Source organism: Lichenostomus cassidix, chromosome 1 (genome assembly GCF_008360975.1).
Source record: "Lichenostomus cassidix isolate B80296 chromosome 1, HeHo_3.0, whole genome shotgun sequence".
Classification (NCBI taxonomy): Eukaryota; Metazoa; Chordata; class Aves; order Passeriformes; family Meliphagidae; genus Lichenostomus; species Lichenostomus cassidix.
Window position 1 is genome coordinate 38,472,581 of NC_139479.1, and position 23,206 is coordinate 38,495,786.

General features: G+C 37.1%; 1 protein-coding gene across 3 annotated transcripts in view; it reads right to left on the minus strand.

Annotated features, from left to right (window-relative positions):
* PCCA (propionyl-CoA carboxylase subunit alpha) overlaps positions 1 to 23,206 on the minus strand; it is a 273,781-nt gene that overhangs the window by 227,605 nt on the left and 22,970 nt on the right. For all 3 annotated transcript variants that reach the window (XM_085057123.1, XM_085057133.1, XM_085057141.1), the window contains 2 exons: positions 3,481 to 3,594; positions 1,945 to 1,998 (listed from right to left, as the gene is read on the minus strand). In XM_085057123.1, coding sequence (XP_084913249.1) covers positions 1,945 to 1,998; positions 3,481 to 3,594 — 168 coding nt within the window. The remainder of the gene's footprint in view (positions 1 to 1,944; positions 1,999 to 3,480; positions 3,595 to 23,206) is intronic.

The window sequence follows — 23,206 nt, forward strand, 5'->3', positions numbered from 1 at the left end:
TTTGATCTTCCAGAGCCACTGACATTAAGGGACACATGATTGTGTCTTAATTGAGACTTTAAATTGTGTACTCAGAAAGCAAAATAACATTACCTTATTTTATTCCATTTTTAGACAACGGAACACACCAGGTTTCTTGACTATAATTAAAGCTATTTTGAGACTGTAGCACCAACCAAAACCTCTAACATGTCTGTAGTCACCAGCTTATTTCAGAAAATTGTTCAGAAACTGTTATAGGATCTGAGTGAAAAATGAGAAATAGGAGGAGGAAGAGGATCTACTGGAATGTTTGTACTTACTCCATTTCTGCTTAATCCTGCTATAAAAAAAGTGAACCAGACTGTCACATCACCAATATTGTAACTAACATCACCAAATAACAACTATAATACTGTGAAATGTGCCCAGTTCAGAATAATAACAACCAAATGTTCAAGTTTAGCAGCAAAATATAAAGCAAAATAGCATGAGCCAGCACTTCCATTTCATTAAAAAAACAGGAACTGCCAACTAAAGCCAGTTATCCTGCTGGTCTAATCCAGTGAAAACAGAGTTTGTTATAAATTAAGCCAGGAATCTTCCCTGTAAAAAAAGCCTCTGGTATATAAAGCAGAACAGTGATAAAAGAAAGCTACTAAACTGCATGAAAATAACACGTAAGAGATTACCCCAGATTTGGTAAATCCTGGCAAACACCAAGTGTTTAGAAATCTTTTCAACTTTAACATCACCAGCACCCAGCAGGGTGTAGTCAGCATCCTATAGAACCTGCACTTGTTTTTGTCTAGGGGCTTAAAAAAAAAAAAAAAAAGAATTACAGCAACTGTGAAGTATGAAAGTTTTAGATTTCATTCTCAAATAGTCTCCTTAACGAGCAGATGGTATTCTCTAACACCAAATAATCAACAAAATTGTAAGGGTCTGTATTACAACTAGAACTCAAGCCTAAAGGCACATAGTCAAGGAATATTTGTGCAAAACCTGTTCCACAAATGCTAAGGACAAAAGAACTATCATTTTAGAATCACATTCTTCATCTAAGTTTTTTACCCTGAATCAAAAAGGTGCCAATTATTCTCAAAAGCAGAAACAAATTTATCTTGCTGCCTGGAAAACAAGGTATTTCTTCAGCTACATGGTTCATTTACTCCATAACAAAGTCGGTAGCTGCAATGGCTTTTTACTTTGAACTTCCATGTAGTATGTGCTTGTCCTTATTCTGACCAAACCCAGTAGACAACAACATGTGATCTGCAGTGACTACACACACAGCATACACTCAGGACTTTGTTGAAACACTGTGAGTGTAACTTCCTCCTAGCATTGCTCACACTTTTAAGCAGCTGCGTGAAAGCTTTTTGCAAAAAATCAGGCCATATATCAGTTCATGATATACAAAAACCCTACTGAAGTGGTTTTGAACAATAATTTTTATGAATTTAGACAAAGTGAAAACAGTACCCTCTTGACTCTTCAGTCCTTTCAGAGAATGCAGCTCCATGATACAAAACTACCAGCAGAGAAGCCAGTTTTTAAACAGCTTTCTATTCCCATCCTGAAGTGCAGTTCAGCACCATCTCAGGGCTGCTGATACAGCTGTTCACCAGCTGTGCTACAAATCACCAAAATGATCACTTAAAACCAGATACTTTTAACCTAGATCATTTCAGTGACCCAGTTTTGCAGAGCTGCCTCATAAATGGTCCAGGCATAAGCAAAAATGCCTAAAGGTTTTTACATCCTGCGTAACGTTCTTACAAATAGACTTCTCCCCTATACCCAAAAGAAAACACAGGCTGCAATTACATCCTCAAATGAAATCTCCTATATTAAAGTATCTTTTAGATCTCCCTTGAGTTGGTATCTTGATTCCTCAGATACCTTGAAACAAATCTGTCACCTAGTGCATAAGTCCCAGACAAGCAAATAAAAATAACTTACCAAACGTCTAGCAAATTCTTTATTTTCTGAAAGAAATCCATATCCTGGGTGTACCTGGGAAGACAAAATTCAAGCTGATTGTTTTCTGAAACCAGACACCAAAATTGCTAGCGCCTTTTCAGATACTGGGGAGAGTGAAATAGATCATTAAGCATTTAAATAGGTTGAATACCTTAAGAAGCTCTCTGAACACAATGATTTTTCCATCCTAAGTCAAGCTGTTGAGCTACCATTTCTGAAACACATTTTCCTTACTTAACTCAGGAGAAAGGGGCTGTTTGCAGAGCAAATGGACACACCCTTTAGTGATTTGCCTTTTGCTCTTTTTAGCTCCACTGCAGACTTCTACATATATGCTCATCCACACTCTTCTCAGAAACCACTATCAAGTACTCCTCATCACAAAATATTTCCAGCACTAACCACAACAAAATGGTGCATAGGTCCATAGTCATAACCCCCTACCTCTAACGACCCTGGCTGGAGAGCACAGTATACTCTCTTCATTACTCTAAGTAAAGTATTCTATGTGCCTCATTTGCTACTCACACCCCAATATACATTCAGCCTAATTACTTGAGAGGAACATTAGAAAGAGTTTTCGTTTTACTTTTTGCAATTCACATAAGATTCTTGATCTAATATACTCTGATAGACAGAGTATAAGCCATTTTATCCACATCTTTTAAAAAGCCAGTAACTCAGTTCACATTCAAAAACTCTAAGAGAAGAAAATACTAGTTTTCTTCATAGGAATGTTTTTGGCCCCTTGAAGGCACCATACCAAAACATCATATTTAAAAGAAATTATAGTGCTAATCCGACTGTTCAAGAGTAGCGTTGCCGATATATACACATCAAATTTTCTTTTAATAAATGCTCTGAGTACAGTACCTCTAAATAATACATTTCAGTGACAGAACAAAGAACATTAGGAATGTGAACATGACTACATATTAGTTTTCCTACTGATTTCTGTTAAGCTTTGAATCTCTGGCCAATTTGGAGGGAGAAAGGCAGACTTGCCCACAAACACACAAATAAGCTAATGTGCATTTTGTAAACATTCTGAAACAAAAACAATTATGGGATGCACCATTTACCTTATCTTCCTGCAAGTAACGCTTACATAACATTGAAAGGGATTCAAACTAAGTTTAACCTAAAGCCTTCCTGGACACCCTTCATAAAACATTGAAAAAAGCCATTATGGCATATAAAGGGTTAGCGCTCAAAACTAATTGGGATTTTTTTTTCCCCCCAGCAAATTTGGAAATGAACTGAAGCTGCTCCCTGGTGTGAAAGCTGAATCCAGCAGCCACCTGCAGGATCAGCGACCAGTGCTGCCAGATGCTACAAAGCCTTTGATTTCCAGTAGCGATTTCAGACACATTTAACTCATGTGACATGAACTAACTGGAATAGCATATTCAATCACTTCCCCCCCACACCTTTAGAAAAAAAAAAATACAAACTCTGGCTTTTCTGCTTTCTATATATGAAACAGCTGCAGCAGATAGACACATTCAGACTCACAGCTTGGGCCCTGGTTTTCCTAATGACTTCCATGATGGCATCCATGTTGAGGTAGCTTTTGCTGGTGGGAGCTGGGCCAACACAGACAGATTCATCCGCCATTTTCACGTGAACCTGAAGAGGCAATATTCGAAATTAACAGATGCTCCCAGCAAAAATAATTACCATCACCCAGTTACATGCACACAAATCTGATTGTGTCAAAGATAATTTACATACCATAACTACTCTAAAATACACACTGAAATTACCAACACTGGCGTACAAGTACTTGCACAATAAATCTCATTTCATTTAACTCTGAGCTTAAGTCACTGTCAAAATGTTTTATTATTCTAATACATTATTTTGAATTTGATTAAATAAAATCATGACAAATATAATTTCAGCTTCCTATACTGATAATCTATATGTAAATTCAGACTAAAAACTACTTTGTTACATGTAACCAGGGTAGTCTAATATCTTAATACTTAATAACAAACATTCATGACCAGTTCTAAGCAGGCTCCCCAGGAAGTTGGGGATAATTAGAGTGAATTGAATGAAGGGATGCAATGAGTGTCCCTGCACAGCATCAGGTCAGCACCATGCACAAATTAAAGCCTATGACTAAAGAGTTCAATATCACTACACATGAACCAGAAAATCTTGAGAATTATTTAAGCAGGCTCGTGTTTGATTTCTAATCCATTGTATCCTCATTTATATGCATTTGCCAAATATTTTTTAGTCAAACACAAAAGGGACAAACATCACCAACATTTTACCACGAATAATAAAATAGCTAGGTTTGAAGTTAGAAGTGTGCTTACATCTCACACGAATGCTTATCTTTTACTTTAAAAAGTTTAATTAGATTAGTCTTTAACATGTTTTCAGAGTTCAGACTACTTTTCTTTGAAGTAAGATACACATACAACCGTGAAACCAAACAACCAGCTTTTCCTCATTCTGCTTTTTGTATGCTCCCTTTCAGTATGTATTTAAGAAAGCATGCCATTATTTAAACTGTGTAAGATTGTTAGCTGTCAGTAAGAGTTGTTTAGAACGACAATTTGCTATTTCCAATGCTTACCGATTTTTAAAGCTATTTTTATGAACTATTTTAGATCCTCTTCATCATTTGAAACTGAAAACACATTGTTTAAAAATTGTATTCTTTTAGAAAATTAGTATTAACATATGAGAAATATAAGAGCCTGAGATGAGCTCAGCTGGCCAGCACATGGTGCAAATAACACCAAGGTTGTGGGTTTGATGGTTCATTCACTTAAGAGCTGGACTCTTATGATCCTTGTGGGTCCCTTCCAACTCAGAATATTCTGTGATTCTGCATAATATTTTTGTTTTATTAACATGAAATTTTATTCTTTGTGAAAAGGAATTTTATTTGTAAGTAGAATGAAGGCTGTCAAGTGTGTCAAACTAGTTAGAAGTAATGTAGTCTGCATATACTATTCACCCATTCAGAAGAAACAAGACCAGAAAAAACCAAAAACACATCTGCAAACACAGACAAGCAGCAGTCAGACAGTATTTTGAACAATACAATGAGAAATACGTAGCAGGTAAATATAATAAACATGTATCACAAGGGGGAGAGTAATTTATTAAACATTTTAATTTTTTCTTCAGTTTTATCAACTTTTTCAGAACTTTGCAAAAGTTAATCCTACCAACAAAAAGCATACTAACTTGCCACCTAATTCCATGTTTCCTTCTGGAGGCATCTCTTCAATAGCTCCTGAATTTGCTATATTCTCAAGTATATGAGGGTTCACATAACCTCCTGGAATTGCCACACGTCACATTTCAGCTATTGCTTCTATAAAACAATATATATTCACAACTATTTTGTTTTACCAGTACAGCATTGGTCTCACAATATAAACAGAGCAAGAAAAAAAAAAAATCCTACACACTAGCACAGACAATCATGCAGCAGGTTTTAGTGCTTCCTAGTACATACACCTCAGCAACTAAGTAATCTATTTTGATCAAATGCTACCGAGATTAGCCTGTGTCATCCTTCCTGCAGCACTACGTTGAAGAAACAGCATGTGCCCCTTTATCTACATGATCAGTTTATATGCTTAAAGTTGTTCTGAATCCCAAGGTGGTTTACATTTATAAACAGTCATTCAAGCTTAAGCTTAATTATGTGTGTTTCACAAAACCAAAAGCTTCCTTTTAGAAGAGGACTAAATATCATTAGCTGTTTCTAGGTATCAAGAGGAAAACCCCACACCCACACACTTCTCACACTAAGACACCAACACAGTCCCAACTAGTACCAAAAGCAGCCACAGAAGATATTGCAAACCTATTGATTTAACACAAACAGTCTTGTGCACTTTTCCCCAACACTCCACGGCTCCTTTCTGAAATGTTTCATTGCTATTCAACTCTTTGGAGTTTCAACTCTTCCTTTCCTACATTCCCCTGTAACCTGGTAAATCCATTTCTCCTTGTTCACCTTACTGCAAGTTGTTGGTGCCTTCTCTAGTTCGGTGCCAGTTCAGCCTTGCATACGTCCCAATATAACTCACACAGGTATAACACAACAGTAAATCAGTAACCATATCACATTCACATTACTTGATACACCTCCTCGGCAAATCTCTCCAAAAATTAGGTCTCTATTCTTCGCCCACAAGCCCAAACCCTCCAGATTTTCAAGCGAAAGCTCTACCATCTAGAGGGCTTCTCATACCTATTTTTATTATGAGTAAACCAGCACACATGTAAACAGGAAATCTGCTACTTAGTAATTCATAATAATTCCCCTTAGCATTTAGATTTCAATGTCAATTTCAACTGTAGTTCAAGAAGAATACCCCAAATACAGTTACACAAACACATAGATTTTTTTAGTATAATACAAATGCAATTGCTACCAAACATTATAACAAAAGCCATTATTTGAGTCTACATGACAACTGAAACTTTTAGCTTACTACCAAGTGCTGCCTAGTTCACACAGTAATTCACTAAATATTTACTTCTGCTGAAGCTGACTTTTAATGCAATATTTCTAGACAGTCCAAAGAATCCAGCAACTCCCCTTCCTCAACCACAACAAATTTCAAATATATTGATTTTCAAATTCAAGGATTGCTTAAGTGCTCAACTTAAATCACACAATCCTAGGTATTCAAAACCTGTCCCTAACAGCTAAAACCTCAGAGGTATAATTTCTCCCTTTTCTGTTTTAGTTCACAAAAAACCAAAAAAACCCCAATGTCAACAAAAAACAAAGAAGTGAGTCCCAGGAGGTCGTTGAAGAAATGCAATTCCTTCATAAATATCTGAATTGACCCTGCAATCTCAAGCATGAATGGATAACAACAAAAGCTGGAAAAACAGAGGAAACTAAGTGCTTAATGGTTTATACTGCAGGTTTTAATCATACTGGGCTACCTGGGCCTCAAGAGATAAATCTCAAGCAGCTACCAAGGGCTTGTTACATTAAAGAATATAAACAACTAGAAATCATGGAAAGACATCTTGTCTGTAAAAGCAGTTTAATTTCTGTAAAAGTTTTATATTTTAAGTAGTCTGTTTCATAAACACTAATTATATTTCAAAAACAACAGAAAGATCTTCACCAAAGCCTAATGATTTTTCATTTTATAGAACCTCAACTTAATTCAAAAACTAGAGACTAAATACAGTCACCACTGGAAATCCAAACCTGAACTAATCACAAACAGCCAACGAGATCATTGCAGACTCCTTTATCTATGAGAAATAAACTACTACTACTAATAATACTCTGGATTTAACAAGGAGTCCTAGAACAACATCAGAATGAATACTATTAAGTGATGTCACTTTTGGATTAAGATACAAAATCATCTGGAAATAATCTGAAGTACAACAATTATTTTATTACAAAAGTCTTCCTGACCACATACAGACACAAGAACTAGCTCAAGTCCAACAAGCTTATTCATTCAGAAACAAACAGCACAGAAGTGCCCATTGGTTCCCAAGCTAGTTTAGGTCCAGGAGACATCTTCATGGCAAGGCACCCAAATTAGCAAACTCTGCCAGATCTTTACACAGGAGCAGCTTCATGTTTCTTCACCACCCTTCCAGCAAATAGGCAAGTAAAGCAAGGACTCCATGAGGGATGACTTGCCAGTCATTTTTGGCCTGGACTGGCTCCAAGCACCACTCCAGGCTGCAGCAGCTCTCAGGGTGTGGAGTGCAGTAAGAGGTAATAACACTACCAGCAACTAGTTTTGGAGATCCTTCTACATTATATTTCAGTATATCAGGAGGATTTTTAAATAAGGTTTGGTGTCAGGGCTTGGCATCATACTCCATAAAACAACTAGGTCCATAACCCAAAGTTTTGCATATGAACACCACAGAAGTAGTCAATATCTGCCTTGCAGATAACCCAAATTCAAAGGACTTCTTTGAATCAAAGCTACTACACACTCAAATTACCTAGATTACGTTAGCTCTCCTTTATCCCGGAGAGCAGCACATGTATTCATTTGATAGCAGCATGTTTTCTTGCCTAGCAATACACCCTGAATTTACTGAATTATCTCCATAATTAATCATGTATCTCAAATAATCATCATTTTGAGAATCAAAATAACTATCTAAAATACACATAGGTCTCCTAGAGATGTTCTGTTTAACACAGCAGTAACCTTATCAAAGTAACTTTCTCCAGAAGACACTCATCTGCTGCAGGTTGCTAGTTGGAATCTATATTATAAAAAAGTTACATTTAAATATGCATATGTCTCAACATTTAAGCATAGAAAAGTTCTCAGTATGGATATAGAACGTATTAAATATTTTAAGGCAAAGAACTAAACCACTTACTTTCAGTGCATATACAATCCATAAAACAATCAACAATAACAGGAAAATTTACACATCCCTAGCATTATAATTATTCAGCAGCTCAAGTTTGTTACCTTCTTATGGATCTGGCTCATGACAAAAAGTGCTTTTCTCCCCCTCTGTTTCACAATGACTCTCATTTACTAACTCCAAAAAGTAAAGGCTGACTCTGTCAACTAAGAAAAATATATCTACACGCACTTCGTACTAGAGTGTTTAATATCCCCCGCATCATTTCCACAGATGATTTTACGTACTTCAGCAGCTTCTGAGGCTTACCATGTGACAGATGTAATTTACTTCAGCGTAAATGCCTAATTAACACATACACACACACACACACACACACACACTGCCCTTTTCCTCCATCTCCAAGGAGGTAAATGTCTGGGATTCCCCAGTGTCCCAGTTTTTCAGAGTAGGTCAGCCTACACATCGCCAGGTCTCAACACAAGTTGACATTCATGCAGCAGAGACAGTTACACTGAGTTGCAGGCTGCATTTTCCCCCTAATTCTTCTGTGCTGTTCCAGAATTTATATTATAGGGAAACTGTTATAGCTGCATATACAGTGCTAATCAAACCTAAAAAGCAATTAAAAAAACCTCAGTGAGGAGAACACTTTTGTTTAGTACACTAGATAAGATTGAACATTGTTTAGACACAGAAATCTAATCAAACAAGTCATTCTCCTTTTATAGCTCAAATCAATATTACACATTGGAACAACATCCGTTGGTGTAAGTGGATTCACTTAATTGGCCCAAACTGCATAATACCGCTCAGCAAGACAAATCACAATTAGCTCAACCCATAAAATAGGGCTAATGAGTAAATCCTTTGTAAGGTAGGTAAAAAAACCCAACCACCTCAAATCTTGCCAGCGCCATTGCCAAACAAGACAGACAAAACAGAACGAAAAGCCTGCGGCATTAAACAGTCTTGAGTTTAAAAAAAAAAAAAAAAATCAAATGGATGCAAAAGAGGTTCAAATTTACTGCTTTGCCAAAAACACATCTTTCATCTGACCTAAGTGTCTTTAGCAGCTTGACACTAAAATACATGCACCAGTAATATAATAAGTATGAGCACACAGTGTGCAGTATTCATACAGCCTTTAAAGTGCTATCTGCAAAGAAATACTGCCACACAATTACAGCATTTAACCCTAAAATGAAATAATGGAAACATGTCTAAAGAACATGAAAAACAAAACTGAAAGACATAAAATAGCACAACTATCCTATATTTCCCACATTGATTTTTGCTTGGCGTTTCAAAAAGCTAAATAAAAATTTATGCAAATAAACAGGTCAACCTGCAGTGTCAACATAAATAGATTTCTCTGCAAGCATATTTGAAACTATTTTAGTTTGATGGTCCACAAACAGTTTTGCAAGGACTATGTAAAACAATTCTTCAGTGGTCTTCAAACATGTTTTGGTAAAGGGTATTTACTTACAATCCCCTCCAAGCCTACAATGACCCTCAAAGCAGTCCATTCATTAGCATCTGCAGGATTAGATCCCTGGTTCATAGACACCAGCTGAGAAAAATAAATTTTTTTTAAAAAACACCCTTTCCTTTACTTCCCTGTTTTGCCCTTCAAGTTTGCCAACTGGTCAAAAAAATCAAGACAGTAAATAACCCCACTAACTAGTGGCCTCAAAAATCCATTTCAACTACAATTAAAATTAATGGATCCAGGTTGAACTGAGCAATCTCTAAAAGATGAGCAACATGAACCAGGCAAGGGAAGACTGCATTTCTTACCAAGACTAAGAGAAAGCACATTTCAACATGTATCAAGATTTCAATCTGTTTGCATTCTCACTTATACACATGAACTTATTTTTGTAACCTTAAAAAATGCAAAAGTAAATCTCAAAATTCTCTCTTCCATGGACGAAGCTCTAGAACATTGTTTGCTGCTAAAAAGACACACAATTTTAATTGCCTCATGAAGAGGAAAGGACTCCCCATTGTACCTTGAGGCCTGATCACTCCTACTGTGAAAACCAGACCATGCTAAAGCTGTCAGAGCGATACTCTCAAACTGGGTTTTGCAAGAAAATGCTTTCTGAGTCCTGAAGACATTCCAGGTAAGACTCTGGCGAAGAGCTCTAGAATGACCTTGGCTCTTATAAGCCTTTTCCTACATGCTTATTCTTTGACAGACAGCTTCAGTGAAGCACCTTCCAGAGCAATGGTGGAAAATAAGGTTTCCCCATCAGAATTTTACTGCAAGTGCTTACTGTGTTGAACCCTCCAAAGCAGTAAAGACCAGGAACTAGTACACAAGTTTGCTATTGAAAATTTAGTGGAATGAAATAGTGTGTATCACAACTTCCAATGTGTTTTACTCAACATCAGTAAGGAACAGCCTGTCTCTGGTACAGTAACTGCAAAAGGAGGTCAACAGTCACCTTGTTCACTAATCTACCTTTGGATGAACTGAAGAATTAACAGAGGTAGAGCAATTAGGATGGGAAAACCAGAATGTCCCATTTTTTGATTCCAAGCCATTGCATCAGTAGCAAAACACACAATCTTAAGGGAAAAGCATTCCCATTGCCTCCTTCCACTCATGTCTCCCTTGGTGATGCAGCTACCAAGCTCCTTTGCTCAAGTCAAGATTAGAGGCAGCACAGCCACTCAACAGAAGCTTTGCTGATGTCTGGGGTTGCTGTGAAGAATGTCTGCAAGCTTGCATCTGCACTCATACATCTGCAGACTATTATTACTTTGGAATACATTAATCTAGACCAAGTCTCCAGGACAAACAGAAGAATTTTAGTTCAGAGCATACACTAAGAATTTGGGAAGACACTTAATGTATTTACCAAAGAAAGTGTTTCCATTTGTTGCAGGAATTGAGCAATTCATCATATTTATTTAGAGCAGTCCACTATGCTCTGTGAGGATGCTTGAGTTTCATCTTTGCAGTACATGTGATTCTGCACTTTAAATGTTTGAGGAAAAGAATTAAGTGTTTTGTGATGTTAACAAAATAGTGATACCCTACAGTGTTTTTAGTAGCCTCCCTGCATTTCAAACAGATCTGCACCCACATGTCAGCCTTTCCCTAATGGAATCTCAGCTTCCAAGCACATTAGCAAAGCAATAGGACAGATCTTTCTCACGCTGTTTCTTTTTCCTGCCTCTCCCAAAAACAAGCTCACCAAGGAATGCATCTGATGCATGCTTCTTTGTTTTGCTTTCTAAAGGGGCAAGACATATAGGAGATGAGAAAGCTGGTAGTTACGCAGGTCTAGGAAACAGACGGTAGAAAGGGCAGTTAACTACAGAACCTCATACAGTAGAGATTTAGTGTTTAATTAAGCTAGATATGCCAGAAGACACTTGTGATTCAGAAAAAGTAAGTTAAACTCAGCCACAGTATAAAGTAACACATAGTATGCAATGGTAACATCTCCTATCCACCATTTTCAGCTCTAATTTGGATGGAGTTAGCCTTTCAGATGGATGAACACAGTACAGTCATTCAGATGTCTACAAATGGACGGACTGCAGAAGTTACTTCCAGCATCCAAAGACCAGTGATTCCTAAAACCAGTTCTAGTGTTGGGAGAGTAGGTCACAACAGCAGCAATATGAATTCAGCGCTACCTGACATTTCAGCTGTTTAAAAGAGGTGAAAACAGTATTTAAAACAGGTGAAAACAGAAACGCGGACATCAGCTAAATGCAGCTTTCCGGATCAGTAGTTGGAAGATTAAGTTTTTTTTAAAAAAATCAGAAATGCAAGAAGCAGACCCTACAGTGAATTATATTCTTCCCAGTGTGGACTAACTTCAGGCCCAAAATGAACGATATATTGAGACTTACATTAAGTTTCACAATAAGCTTTACTTTAGGCATATACAAGATGTCACTCAGGATGAGCCCACCCCTAAACTCTCCTCCACACGAAGCTTTAGCAATTACAGTGCTGCTGAGACAGATCAATGAACTGAACAGACACAGTGGAAAAGTAATCTGAGGGGAGGGGAAATTAACCTTCTGTCAGATCAGCAAGTTAAACCATCTCCCAGCCACATGACCATCAGATCCCATACAGTGCATGAATGAGAGGGGGCAGGAAAACACAGACACTCCTTTCAAAAGTAGTTTAGACTTAGAGAAACTTAGACATAATATGAAGCAAATTCTTCAATGTCAAATAATGCAAAGAAAATACCAGAAAAAACAGTTTGTGAGTGAATGCAGAGTATCTTAAGGATGACAAAATTCCAGGTTAGGTTTTCTAAAACACAGATTTTCCTCACATCTATGCAATATATATATGCTAAATAGAAAATATGCATGCACATGCACACACCCTTTTACCATTTCTAGGTACTCAGTGAGAGGGCTTTTTCCACTAAGACTAAGCACTAAAGCACTACATATAATAAACAAAAATTGCATCACAAAACCTCAACATTACCATCATGACCAGCATAATTTTATGCTTTTACAAGGAATGAAATACTTAAAAATGCCTTACAAAATATTCATACTTAATATGTTATTACATAACATTTACAAAAGTAGAGCATTTTTCCTTCAAAATTCCACTAATGTGAATATTCAGATTTCTTTAAAATTATTCTTTGCTTAGTTCTTAAATAAAATTGTTAGTTTTGCAAGGAAATTACTTCTCAGCCAGTGTATTATAATTATTCATTATAGCAAAGCCTCAAAAAAAGATAGTTCTCTGTATAAAACCCATCCTAAGCTTTCCACCTTCAAAAGTCTTCTTTTGAAAGACAAGTCAGCTTTGACATTTCAAGATGCAGGTGTCCAGATGAAGACTATAAAAACAGTGCAATGGAGAAAAAGCACCAAGCACCCCTGAAAATGACTGCACAGACAAGCAGCCTGCTCACCAAGTCTGTAAGGACTGTGTACAGTCTAACAAACAGGTAGGAATAGACAACAAAACCTGCACTGTCCAAATACAATTTTCACACAGTTACAACCAACACTGGACAATTCATTCATGGATGCAGATGACAGACTTTTTGTGGTCCCATTCTCTTCCAGATCATCTGACAAAAATATTTTCAACCATTTTTCTCCCTTACAGCCCTCAGAGTTCTGCCATTGCTACAACACAAATTGTAAAAAAATTATTTTAGCATGACTTCAGAAAAATCTTTTATTTGCTTGAGGGGTTTTAGGTTATTGAGTATTTTCCCTAACAATGTTTCCACCTCCTAGCTTATTTCCTATGATATGCACTTTTCCATCTTAAGTTACCTCAAGGATAGTGAGCAGAATCTTAGTCTCCACTGCATCCCATTAATCTCAGACAATATCATTTCAGCACATCAAGCAGATTTAGTCTAAAACAGTGCATATATTGAGGAAATGGGTCTTGGTATATAAAAGGCCATTCTTTGCAGAACACTACAAAGTTCTCCCCACCCAACCACACATCTTGTTCCAATGAGCAAAATGATAGCAAAGCGCTCCCCCCACACCTAATTCCCACACTTCTACAACAAGCTATCACTTTTTTTTTTGAGGCAAGAATTTAAGAAGTGCTATCCAGACCTTCACCCTTGAAGATTAAGGAAAAACTACACAAGATGAGAAATACCACTATCAGAATAGGTTAATTACAGTACCATAAATACATATAGCCTATACATACAAATTCTACAAATACATATTTAGATTTTCAATATGGCACACTTAGTCAATGCTAAATATATTTCATATGGTAAAAGGAGATAATTACACTCTATACAGGCAACAACTGCATAACACCAAAGGAAAGAAAACCTATTTCTGCAAGGTGACAACTGTTTCCATTTAAGAGTGGCACAAACTATTGCATACCTCACAACATATAGATAATATTCACAGGTTTAATAATTTAACTCAACTTTGTGTATAGTTTTATAAGCTATTGGAGTAAACATCTATATAAATTCCTATTTCAAAAAAGCCCAGAATTTTTAAAAAATCTTTCCAAGTTACATGGAATCTACACAGCACAGCAACACACACTCTTACAGAATAGTTCCTTCTAAATCCTCTTTCCTGTTAGCTTTTAGGTTTGGGTTTTTCCCCCTCCAACCTGCTAAATAAAGTCATATTTCCTGCTGACAGCAAATGATTGGTTTACCTTTAACTCCAGGGGGTTTAACTATCCATCCTTTAAGAAGCTTTGACAGTTTAACCTGCTGAGCTCACAGCACCCAAGGGAGGGTCTTACTCACAGTTTTACTTCTGCTGCTGCTGACCACTAATACTGACTCCACAGATAATGGATTTCAATAACAATCTCCTACAGGTTAACACTTTGGGTAGTAGCCATGATACTGCTTTAATTAAGCTAATACATGAAGGTTACAGTTTGGTAGAAAGTTGTATTAAATTAGGCAGTGCTTACAATAGCAGGAAAAGTGCACATGTTCACCTGTCCAGTAGCTCTGAGATAAATTTGCCGACCAACATAATTCAGTTGGTTTAACTTTTTTTAAGGTGGGCTCAGTTTATTAATTCCATTTCCTCTAAACATGAATTTTTCCAGCATAACTGAAAATTTCATTATGGATTGGAAATGGATGCCTCCCATCATGCTGAGCACAGAATGTGTCTACCTGGCATATAAACAGTCCATGCACTTCAGCTAAAGGGTGCTGTGTTTGGTTTCTTTACTTCACAAGGTTTGGAGCATCCTGATAATGGAAAACATTAGCATTTTTATTTCCTTGAAGCTAAGTTGCTAACAGTAAGTTTTATATTTTGGCAAGCTATTAACTACGTAAAAGCTTAAAATGTAAAAACATCTAGCTGAATGTGGGAAATAATTCATATTTACTGAAAACAAGTAAATGCATATTTCAGTAAATTCATATTTACTGAAAACAAGTATATTTGACAAAATATAAAAGCCCGCAGATTGGAGTGGCACACATGTAAATGCCTTTTGCAGGCCAAACATTCACTTACTCTTTTTCAACACAGCACTTTAAAGCACACATTCACTTCAAAAATAGGGGGGGAAATAGGTTCTTGGTTAAAAATTTGGTATTAACTTTATCTGCAAAAACATCAATTTGTTGGATTTAATTTTATTTTTTGTTAAAGTACACAATCTGACAGACACACTACATAGTAATAATGAAGCAGCATGGGAGCCATTTAATATATTTCTTGATTAACTCATTGCCTGTCCAGTTCTCATTCAGACATGTGCTCACATGTCATAATCGTCATAACTCCCATCATCCCTACAGTTAACACACAAGCTCCTTGATTAGTGCACAACTCCCAGACGAGCCATTGCTAATGCTAAATAATTCCCTTCAGCCTCCTGCGACTATACCGCAGGCTCTCCAATTAAATATAATGTCTCTGATGAGCCATATTAATACGGACAAATTCCTGCCAGAGATTCTAGCCCACTCACTTGCACCAAAGAAGCAAGTAAAATAAAAAGAAAGCTGTGTATATAAAAATTAGCCAAAAGAATAATTTTGCCATGAGGCTTTAATTACAAAAGTTTGCTGTCACAGTTATGTTATTCTTGGAGGTATCTGGGAAACTGGCATATTAATACAACTTTGCTGATAAATGGCAATGAGTAAATTACCATTTTAATAATTGAAAAGCAAGCATGTAATTTCAATCAGTTAATTACAATTAGCAATATCTAATCACATATGATAAAATTAACTCAGATCACTTGCTGCTGGTACAGCAATTATATTCAGTCAGTCTTGTGCATTAGGCATTATTTGAAATATTGGCATAGCTGTACACACCTACACAAGGTTTTTTCAGGTTATAGAAATATCTCACTAATGATAAAATTTTCAGAACTTGTACCAAGAAACTATCATGCCTGTTAAAAGCCTGTTGCAGTACCACAAATTATGTAGTGAAGTCCACATTAAGATATTTACAGATGCTATCAAGCAATGTTAAAATAATTTAACATAACAGATCCAACCATGGGTCAAATATAAAAAGCCAAATTATAGTTATCTCCCCACTTGAAAATGGGAAGAATCACTGGAAAACTTAATCCTTTTCAGTGTACACTGAAATTCCTTAACATTTAACTCAAAATTGCTGCCATTAGCTGGAAAATGACTATTGAGATTTTATGAAAATCATAAGGAGTTCCCAGTCCTTACAGAAGAGAGTCTAATGTCCTTAACCTCAGCACTGACCCTCTCAGTAGAAGAGATATCAACAAAGGACATGTAAATAGACTGTTGCAGAAGTATCCTTTAGTAGTTTAAAAATATTGCTTGCTACTGCACAAATTGTAAGATATTCAAATAACCCCCTTGAAATTTTGATAAGCTCTTCCCCAAGGTCCTTGCACCTTCATCCTTACACTAATGCACTTCATCTTCATTTACCTGATCATTAGTTTCCAGTTTGTTCAGCTGGAAACCAACACACACTAATTACTTTGACATCACAAAGTCCTATCTGTCTTCACCACCTCCCCAGACAGCAGGGAGAAATTATCAAGGGTAGGCATGATAATATCCTGATAAATGATGATTCACATCACCTCACTGTCAATCATCCAGAAGTGCTCACGCAAGATACCACTCAATCTCATTACTGAATCCTAGGGCTAAGAGTACAATACACACCAGGAGTCATATTTCAAACAGCAGGCCACCTGGATAAGATGCAGCTCTCAGAGATTTTCATGAATTTTGTTGGCTTTTTGTTTTAACATGGTAAATGTCAAATATTCATCTATTTTACCATGTGTATATAGGCTGGCAGAAAAGGACATGCTGAAAGCAAGGCAATTCATCTCAAAGGTTCAAGTGAGAAAAAAAAAGTCTAGGTTCTTTGGAGGAGAGGAGGACAGGTAAATTTCCTTAATTTAAGAACAAAATTAATCAACGTACCTAAGTTTCAAAGTTCAGTTTCACAATTAAGGCATCCTTCCTGCTGAAACAATATAAATGTATACAGACCTCAGAAAGAAGTAAAGCCAGCTTTGAAACTCATTGACACATGCAAAGTTCACTTTCTATGACAGAAAGCAGATACAAGACAACGTTCTTGCTTAAATAACCAGCTGATGGGGGTGGGGGGTGATCAGTGAAGAAGCAAAGTAAGATATTAGTAGTAGCTGCTTTCTCAGAAAATATTACATCTTTCCCTGCTTCCAAAATAGTATCCTTCCATCTCTATCAGTCCAATTACATATATAACTAAAGCAATCTCCAACAGTAAAGCCCAGGCCTTGCTATGTAACACAGAATCTAAGAATTGCTCTTAATGCTAAGGAGTAGGGAGAGTACAAACACCACCATCTCCTAGGTCTCTCCTAAGAGTGTAACACTCCATATTCTTGCTCAAGATAATGGCACACCATCACTAAACTTGCACAATGTCTGATCATATTCTTCAATGTATGGTGCATCACTTATACAACAGATAAAGAAGAAAATAATACTGAAAGAACATGGGGGAAAGTGTGAGGAAAGTCCACAACCATGTGTGGTTGTGCTAGGTATTGCAAGGGGGAAAAAAAAAAAAACCTAGTCCAAACTAAGGACCAAAAATTGCGAACACTATAGAAGCAAAGAGCGGACAACAGAAGAAAAAAAGTACCAAGATGCACATTTTACCATCCTACAGTATTCTTCTGGGTGAAGACACTTTGAACCCTCAGTGTAAGGCAGAGCAGCATGGAGCTCTCTTGCAGGTATGGACAGTACTGCTGCTCCTGCATCCAGTGACTGCCCCCACGACTGTGCCTGAACTTGGCAGGAACCCTGACACACACTTCCTTGCACCTCCGCTGCCCCAGACTGTTTGAAATACGATCACAGGCTCACAATGAAACCCTTGTCCCATTTCAAAGTACTCTCCCCCTGTGGGGCTACAGAGGACAGGCAGCAACTTACAGGCTCCTGTTCAGATAATGTTAACATAACACTTTTCAAGGAGAAACTCAGAGGTTACTCCTTCAAATGTTCTAAGTGTTCTAAAATATATGTAAATGCAAATATAACAGAAATGCAAAGCTCCATAAAAACCATGAATGGAGTTATTTAGGTGTGGATGCACTACATACCTGAGACATGCACTATTCAAAGCAACTATGGATCACTAACAAAGTTCAAAATCCAAGAGCTCTTGACAAGCTTCCTTTCAAAACACCCTTCCTAGTCCACATATGCACACAGATTTCTCACTTTTAAATCTACGACCCACACCCCTCACTTCTTTGGCTTATCAAATGCACCTTACCAAGCCTACCAATCATGCTAACTACGATAGAGTCTATAGTAACTTGTTCCAGAAATGTTAACCAGCACGTGCTTGGACAATGGAATTTGAAGCATTTTCCCCTAAAGAACCAGAGAGCCTGAAGATAAAACATAACCCATTCACTCTAGTGCATGAAGCAGGGCAAAATTATGAGCAAAAACAGAACCTTTTTCCACTGAATGCAACGTCAATGCTTTCCTTCCTAGCTTTAGAGAAGGGCTGCTACGGAGGGAACAAATATAATATCAACAAAATTGAAAGTATCACTACAAACAAGGTTAAAAGTTAAAAAATTTTAGAAGTGTCATTTCATTAAGAAATTCATATGTAAGTGCATTAAATTTTCATTTTAACTTGAAAGCAAACAGCCACCTTCATCCCAGACTTACCACACCTCTGTTTCTTAAAGAGTATGTGATCTACTTGTGCTGTGAGAAGGCTACTTTTGGCTTAACTGCTTGAAGGCATACAAGAGAAATTTCTTCTACAGAAAAAATATTGGTGCAGAAAATACGGATGCATGCATGCATGCCTGCCTGCAAAATGAATTTCCAAAAGTAATTTGTTAGCTTTACTCACAGAGATTTGAGGGCAGGAAATTGCAATAGTAATTCTACACTTCAGTTCAGCTGATGGGCTTCTTTATGTTAGGGCTTTACCAAAAAAAAAAAAAAAAAAAAAATCTTAACACAGCAGTGTCACTTCTTGAATCTCAGCAACCTAATTTAAAAAATTAGCTTTCGGAACTAATTGACAGAAAACAGATTTTTGGTTTTGTTAGTTAAATTGGAAAAGAAAATTCTCTGCACAAAAAAGAAAAAAAAACTGGCACAGAAACAAACTTTATTATCAGACAAATACTGAGTTAGACACATTAAGACAAAAAAAACCTACACCTTTCTCTTAAGTCATTGAAGTTAACTTGCAGTAGAGTTACAGTATTTCCTCTAAAGGAAAAAAAAGCGTAAATGGGAAATTGCTGTCAACAAGTGTCAGCACTGCAGAGTTCACAGTCTATCTGCCAATTCTGAGCTCCATAGATACTGAACAAGAAGCACATGACAAAACTGCAGGCTCAGTTCAACCCATATTCAAGAATGATACTAACATTTCTTCAAAATATTCAACAAGTAGAAATCAAATACAAATTACACTTTAACTATCACAAGAAAAATAAAAGTTACATTTGCTATTCAAATACAGATTATCAAAAAAACCCGTATTAATCATTTATCTAAAATCTCTCCCATATTAGTCATAACTTTGTACTTATAGATAACAGATTACTGTTATTACTATTTAAGGTTGCTACTAACCCTATACATACTCTTATCAAATAAAAGCTAGCATCTAAAAAACATGGAAGAGCATTAAAATTACAAGACCCAATAGCAAAATCCTTACTAGCACTGCAGTCCAGTAAAAATAAAGCTTTGAATTCATCATTTATTTACTGCATAGAGAATTGTCAACTACTGAATTTATCAAGTATTACAGCCAACATTACAAAATAGCTTCCCAAACTAAAAGTACAAGAGATGTTACAGTGGTTTCCACAGTTCTCAAAAATTTTGCTATGCTTAACAAGGTAAGCAATACAAGCAAACATATAGCTGAGTTTCAATCTACCTACAATTTAGGAGCAAGTAAAGCAGTATCTTGATGACAGCATAAGAGAAAAACAAAAGCACAGCAATGGGTTTTCAAACCCCCACAGCCAGTCATTGTGGCAGGCAGTGTGGTTGCCCAAGCCTGATCATTCCACATTTCACTCTTTTACAAAAAAGAAGGTTCATGAAACCCAGGGTCTGATTCTATCAGGCAATAGCGCTCAAAGGCAACCCCTCAGCCACAGTCCCTTCCCTCCCACATACACAACGTTTTTAGCTGCTAAATGCATACACACAAGCAGTACTAAGTCATCCACACTCAAAGGCACTTGGGATCCTTTCTCACAGCACAAGTGAGTGACCTAGGAAGATGTCAACAGGCAGGCCAAGCCAGGCAGGCTTCCAGCACGAAGCCTTCACTGCACCAGACAGCAGACCTCCTAAAGCCCTAATGCAATAGAAGTGTCACAGTACCTAAAACTTGTTATCACAGCTTTTTTTCTTTTTGCTGCCTGCTCCCTCCCTCAGTTTTTTTAAGCTGTTCCCCCACCCGTGTTAGTCTCCAACACATTCCAAGTACAGTTTTTCACCTCCACAGAGCACAAACATTAGCCAGGCAATACAGCCACCCTTGTTATATTCAGGAAAGGACTTTAAGGAAAAAAAAATCTGAAGCAGGGTCAACAAATTAACTTTTTCTTGGGTTCAGGAGCATTTCTAGGGGACTGACAGTTCCAATACAAAAACCAGCAACAGCATCCAGAAGTGCTAGTTAAGCACAACAGCTGTGCGTGTTGGAACAAAACCATCATCCAAAGGTTGAACTGAAGAGCTTTCAAACAGCTAAAGCACCATAAACAAAATTGAAAAACATTAACAGCAGCAAAATTATATACAAAATTGTCATAAATATGAGCTATTATTAATCTTACTTGGACATTAGTCTTGAAATGTTACACTCAACTTTTATTAAAATTAAGAGACAAGTAGAGGCTTATATGTACTTTCATTATTACCTTTTTATACCTTCTCAGAATCACATCAGTATTTTGATAATTTTACATGCCAATGAAAATCTTCACTGAGAAAAGCTTCCCCAAAACTGAACATGACAGCTCTGCCATGGATGACAAGCCATTTTAAAAAACATCCCCCAAGTAAAATAATTAATTAAATAAATAAATACCACAGGTCATACATCCATAATAAGCTTTTAAGTTATCTGTGAAGAGGCTTCCTTTTCTCATCAAATATGATGTAATAAATGGTCAGTGAGACAGTTTCTTTCTTTCACATTGCATAACCAAGGACTGTTGATTATTCATGTATTTGCCCATTTACCAACATAATACAAATTAGTCTGTTTCACTTTGTGAGTTCTCCTCCCACTCTGTGAGCTTTTTAAAAAGGCAATAGCCAAAATTGAACAAGAATTACAGCTGGACAAGACCGCTCAGAGCTGATCAAACTTTTCAATCATGTAGTAACTTACCTAAGTTGACTACCTCACAAATTCAGCTACTATGCAAAATCTTACTCCTGCCCCATCACATCCTTCAATCTATAGTCAACACCAGCAGAGCTCTGCTTTCCTTAATGATGCATAGAGATGAAGTGTACATTAAAACCTGGAATAAAGAACCTTTAAAGGAGAGGTGGAGTGGACTCCACCAGGTGCTGCTGACCACTTTTACAGCAGTCAAGGTGGCTAGAGTAGATCCTTGGAAACATTACACACGAGTGAAGAAGGTCCATCCAAGACTGTGGACTGTACAACTCCAGGGACAAACGAAACTGCAGGTAAGACGAGTTTGACTGTTTAAAATGATCTTAGTACCTGTGCTAATGCTCATTTTATGGATATTTATGTTACTAGTTGGGAGTGATATTGCTTTGGGATATGGAAAGCAGGAAAATCAGCTAAACACTCTTCATTCTAGAGTGAAGAGAAAGGTACAGACGAACCCAAATCTGACTCCAACATGGATTTGAAATGGACACATTTTATACGCTTTCCTTACATAACTGTTGTATAATCATATGTTAATCTCAACTTGATATTTTTCTATTGTTTTCCCCCAAGCATGACTTTAAGCCCCCTCTTCCCACAATATTTCTGATTTATTATACCAGTGGGTACACAGGTGCAAGTCCACATGATTTTGCTAAGACAATTCTCAATCTTTACTAAACAATCATCGTATTCAATCTCATCATCTACTTGTACCAGCAAGCGCAGTTTCACATGATTTACCGATTACAGTAAATACAATGCCCACTCCCATTCCTAAGGCCTACTTTAGGTACCACGATTTTAGAAACATTTTAACCCTATGCTATCACCTGCACACTCCATCTCCAGTAAACCTATCCCTACCTTCATCTGCTCTATACATCTGAACTCTGCACAAGTTACTGTGCTTGGAAAAGGCTATATTGAGCGTAAACAAGCTCTCCTGGGCCACTTTGACTTCCAAAGCAGCCTTTCACGACACCCTGACAAGCAAATCCTGGGCTCAGGAAAAAAAAGCACTTCTGAAGTTCATGGTTACAGTTCTGCTGTTTGTCTGTCTTACTCCTCTTGGAAACCTGAATCTCACCATTTCAGAGTAGTCCCAGGCTTCACATCCCTGATTACGTCTTCCCTAAGAGGTCCAGCACAGTATTGTGTCTAGTTAACTCAATCATTTGTGCCTAGAAATCATTCTCCACATATTTAAGAAGATTCCCTAATCTGTCCCATGACAGCACTAGTGTCTTGGAATGATGATATTTCCTCTGGTTTTATAGAGCTGGCTTTATCTGCTTCTCATTCATTACCAGGTCTATGGCATCCATCACCACATGGCTTAGTGGCAGGAGTCACAGCCTTTCCTGGACTGAAGAAGTTCTCTACCCTCCACTTACTCAAACATAGTCTCATACAAATCTCTTGGCTCTGCAGCTTCTCTGCAAAGGGCCTGTCAGTC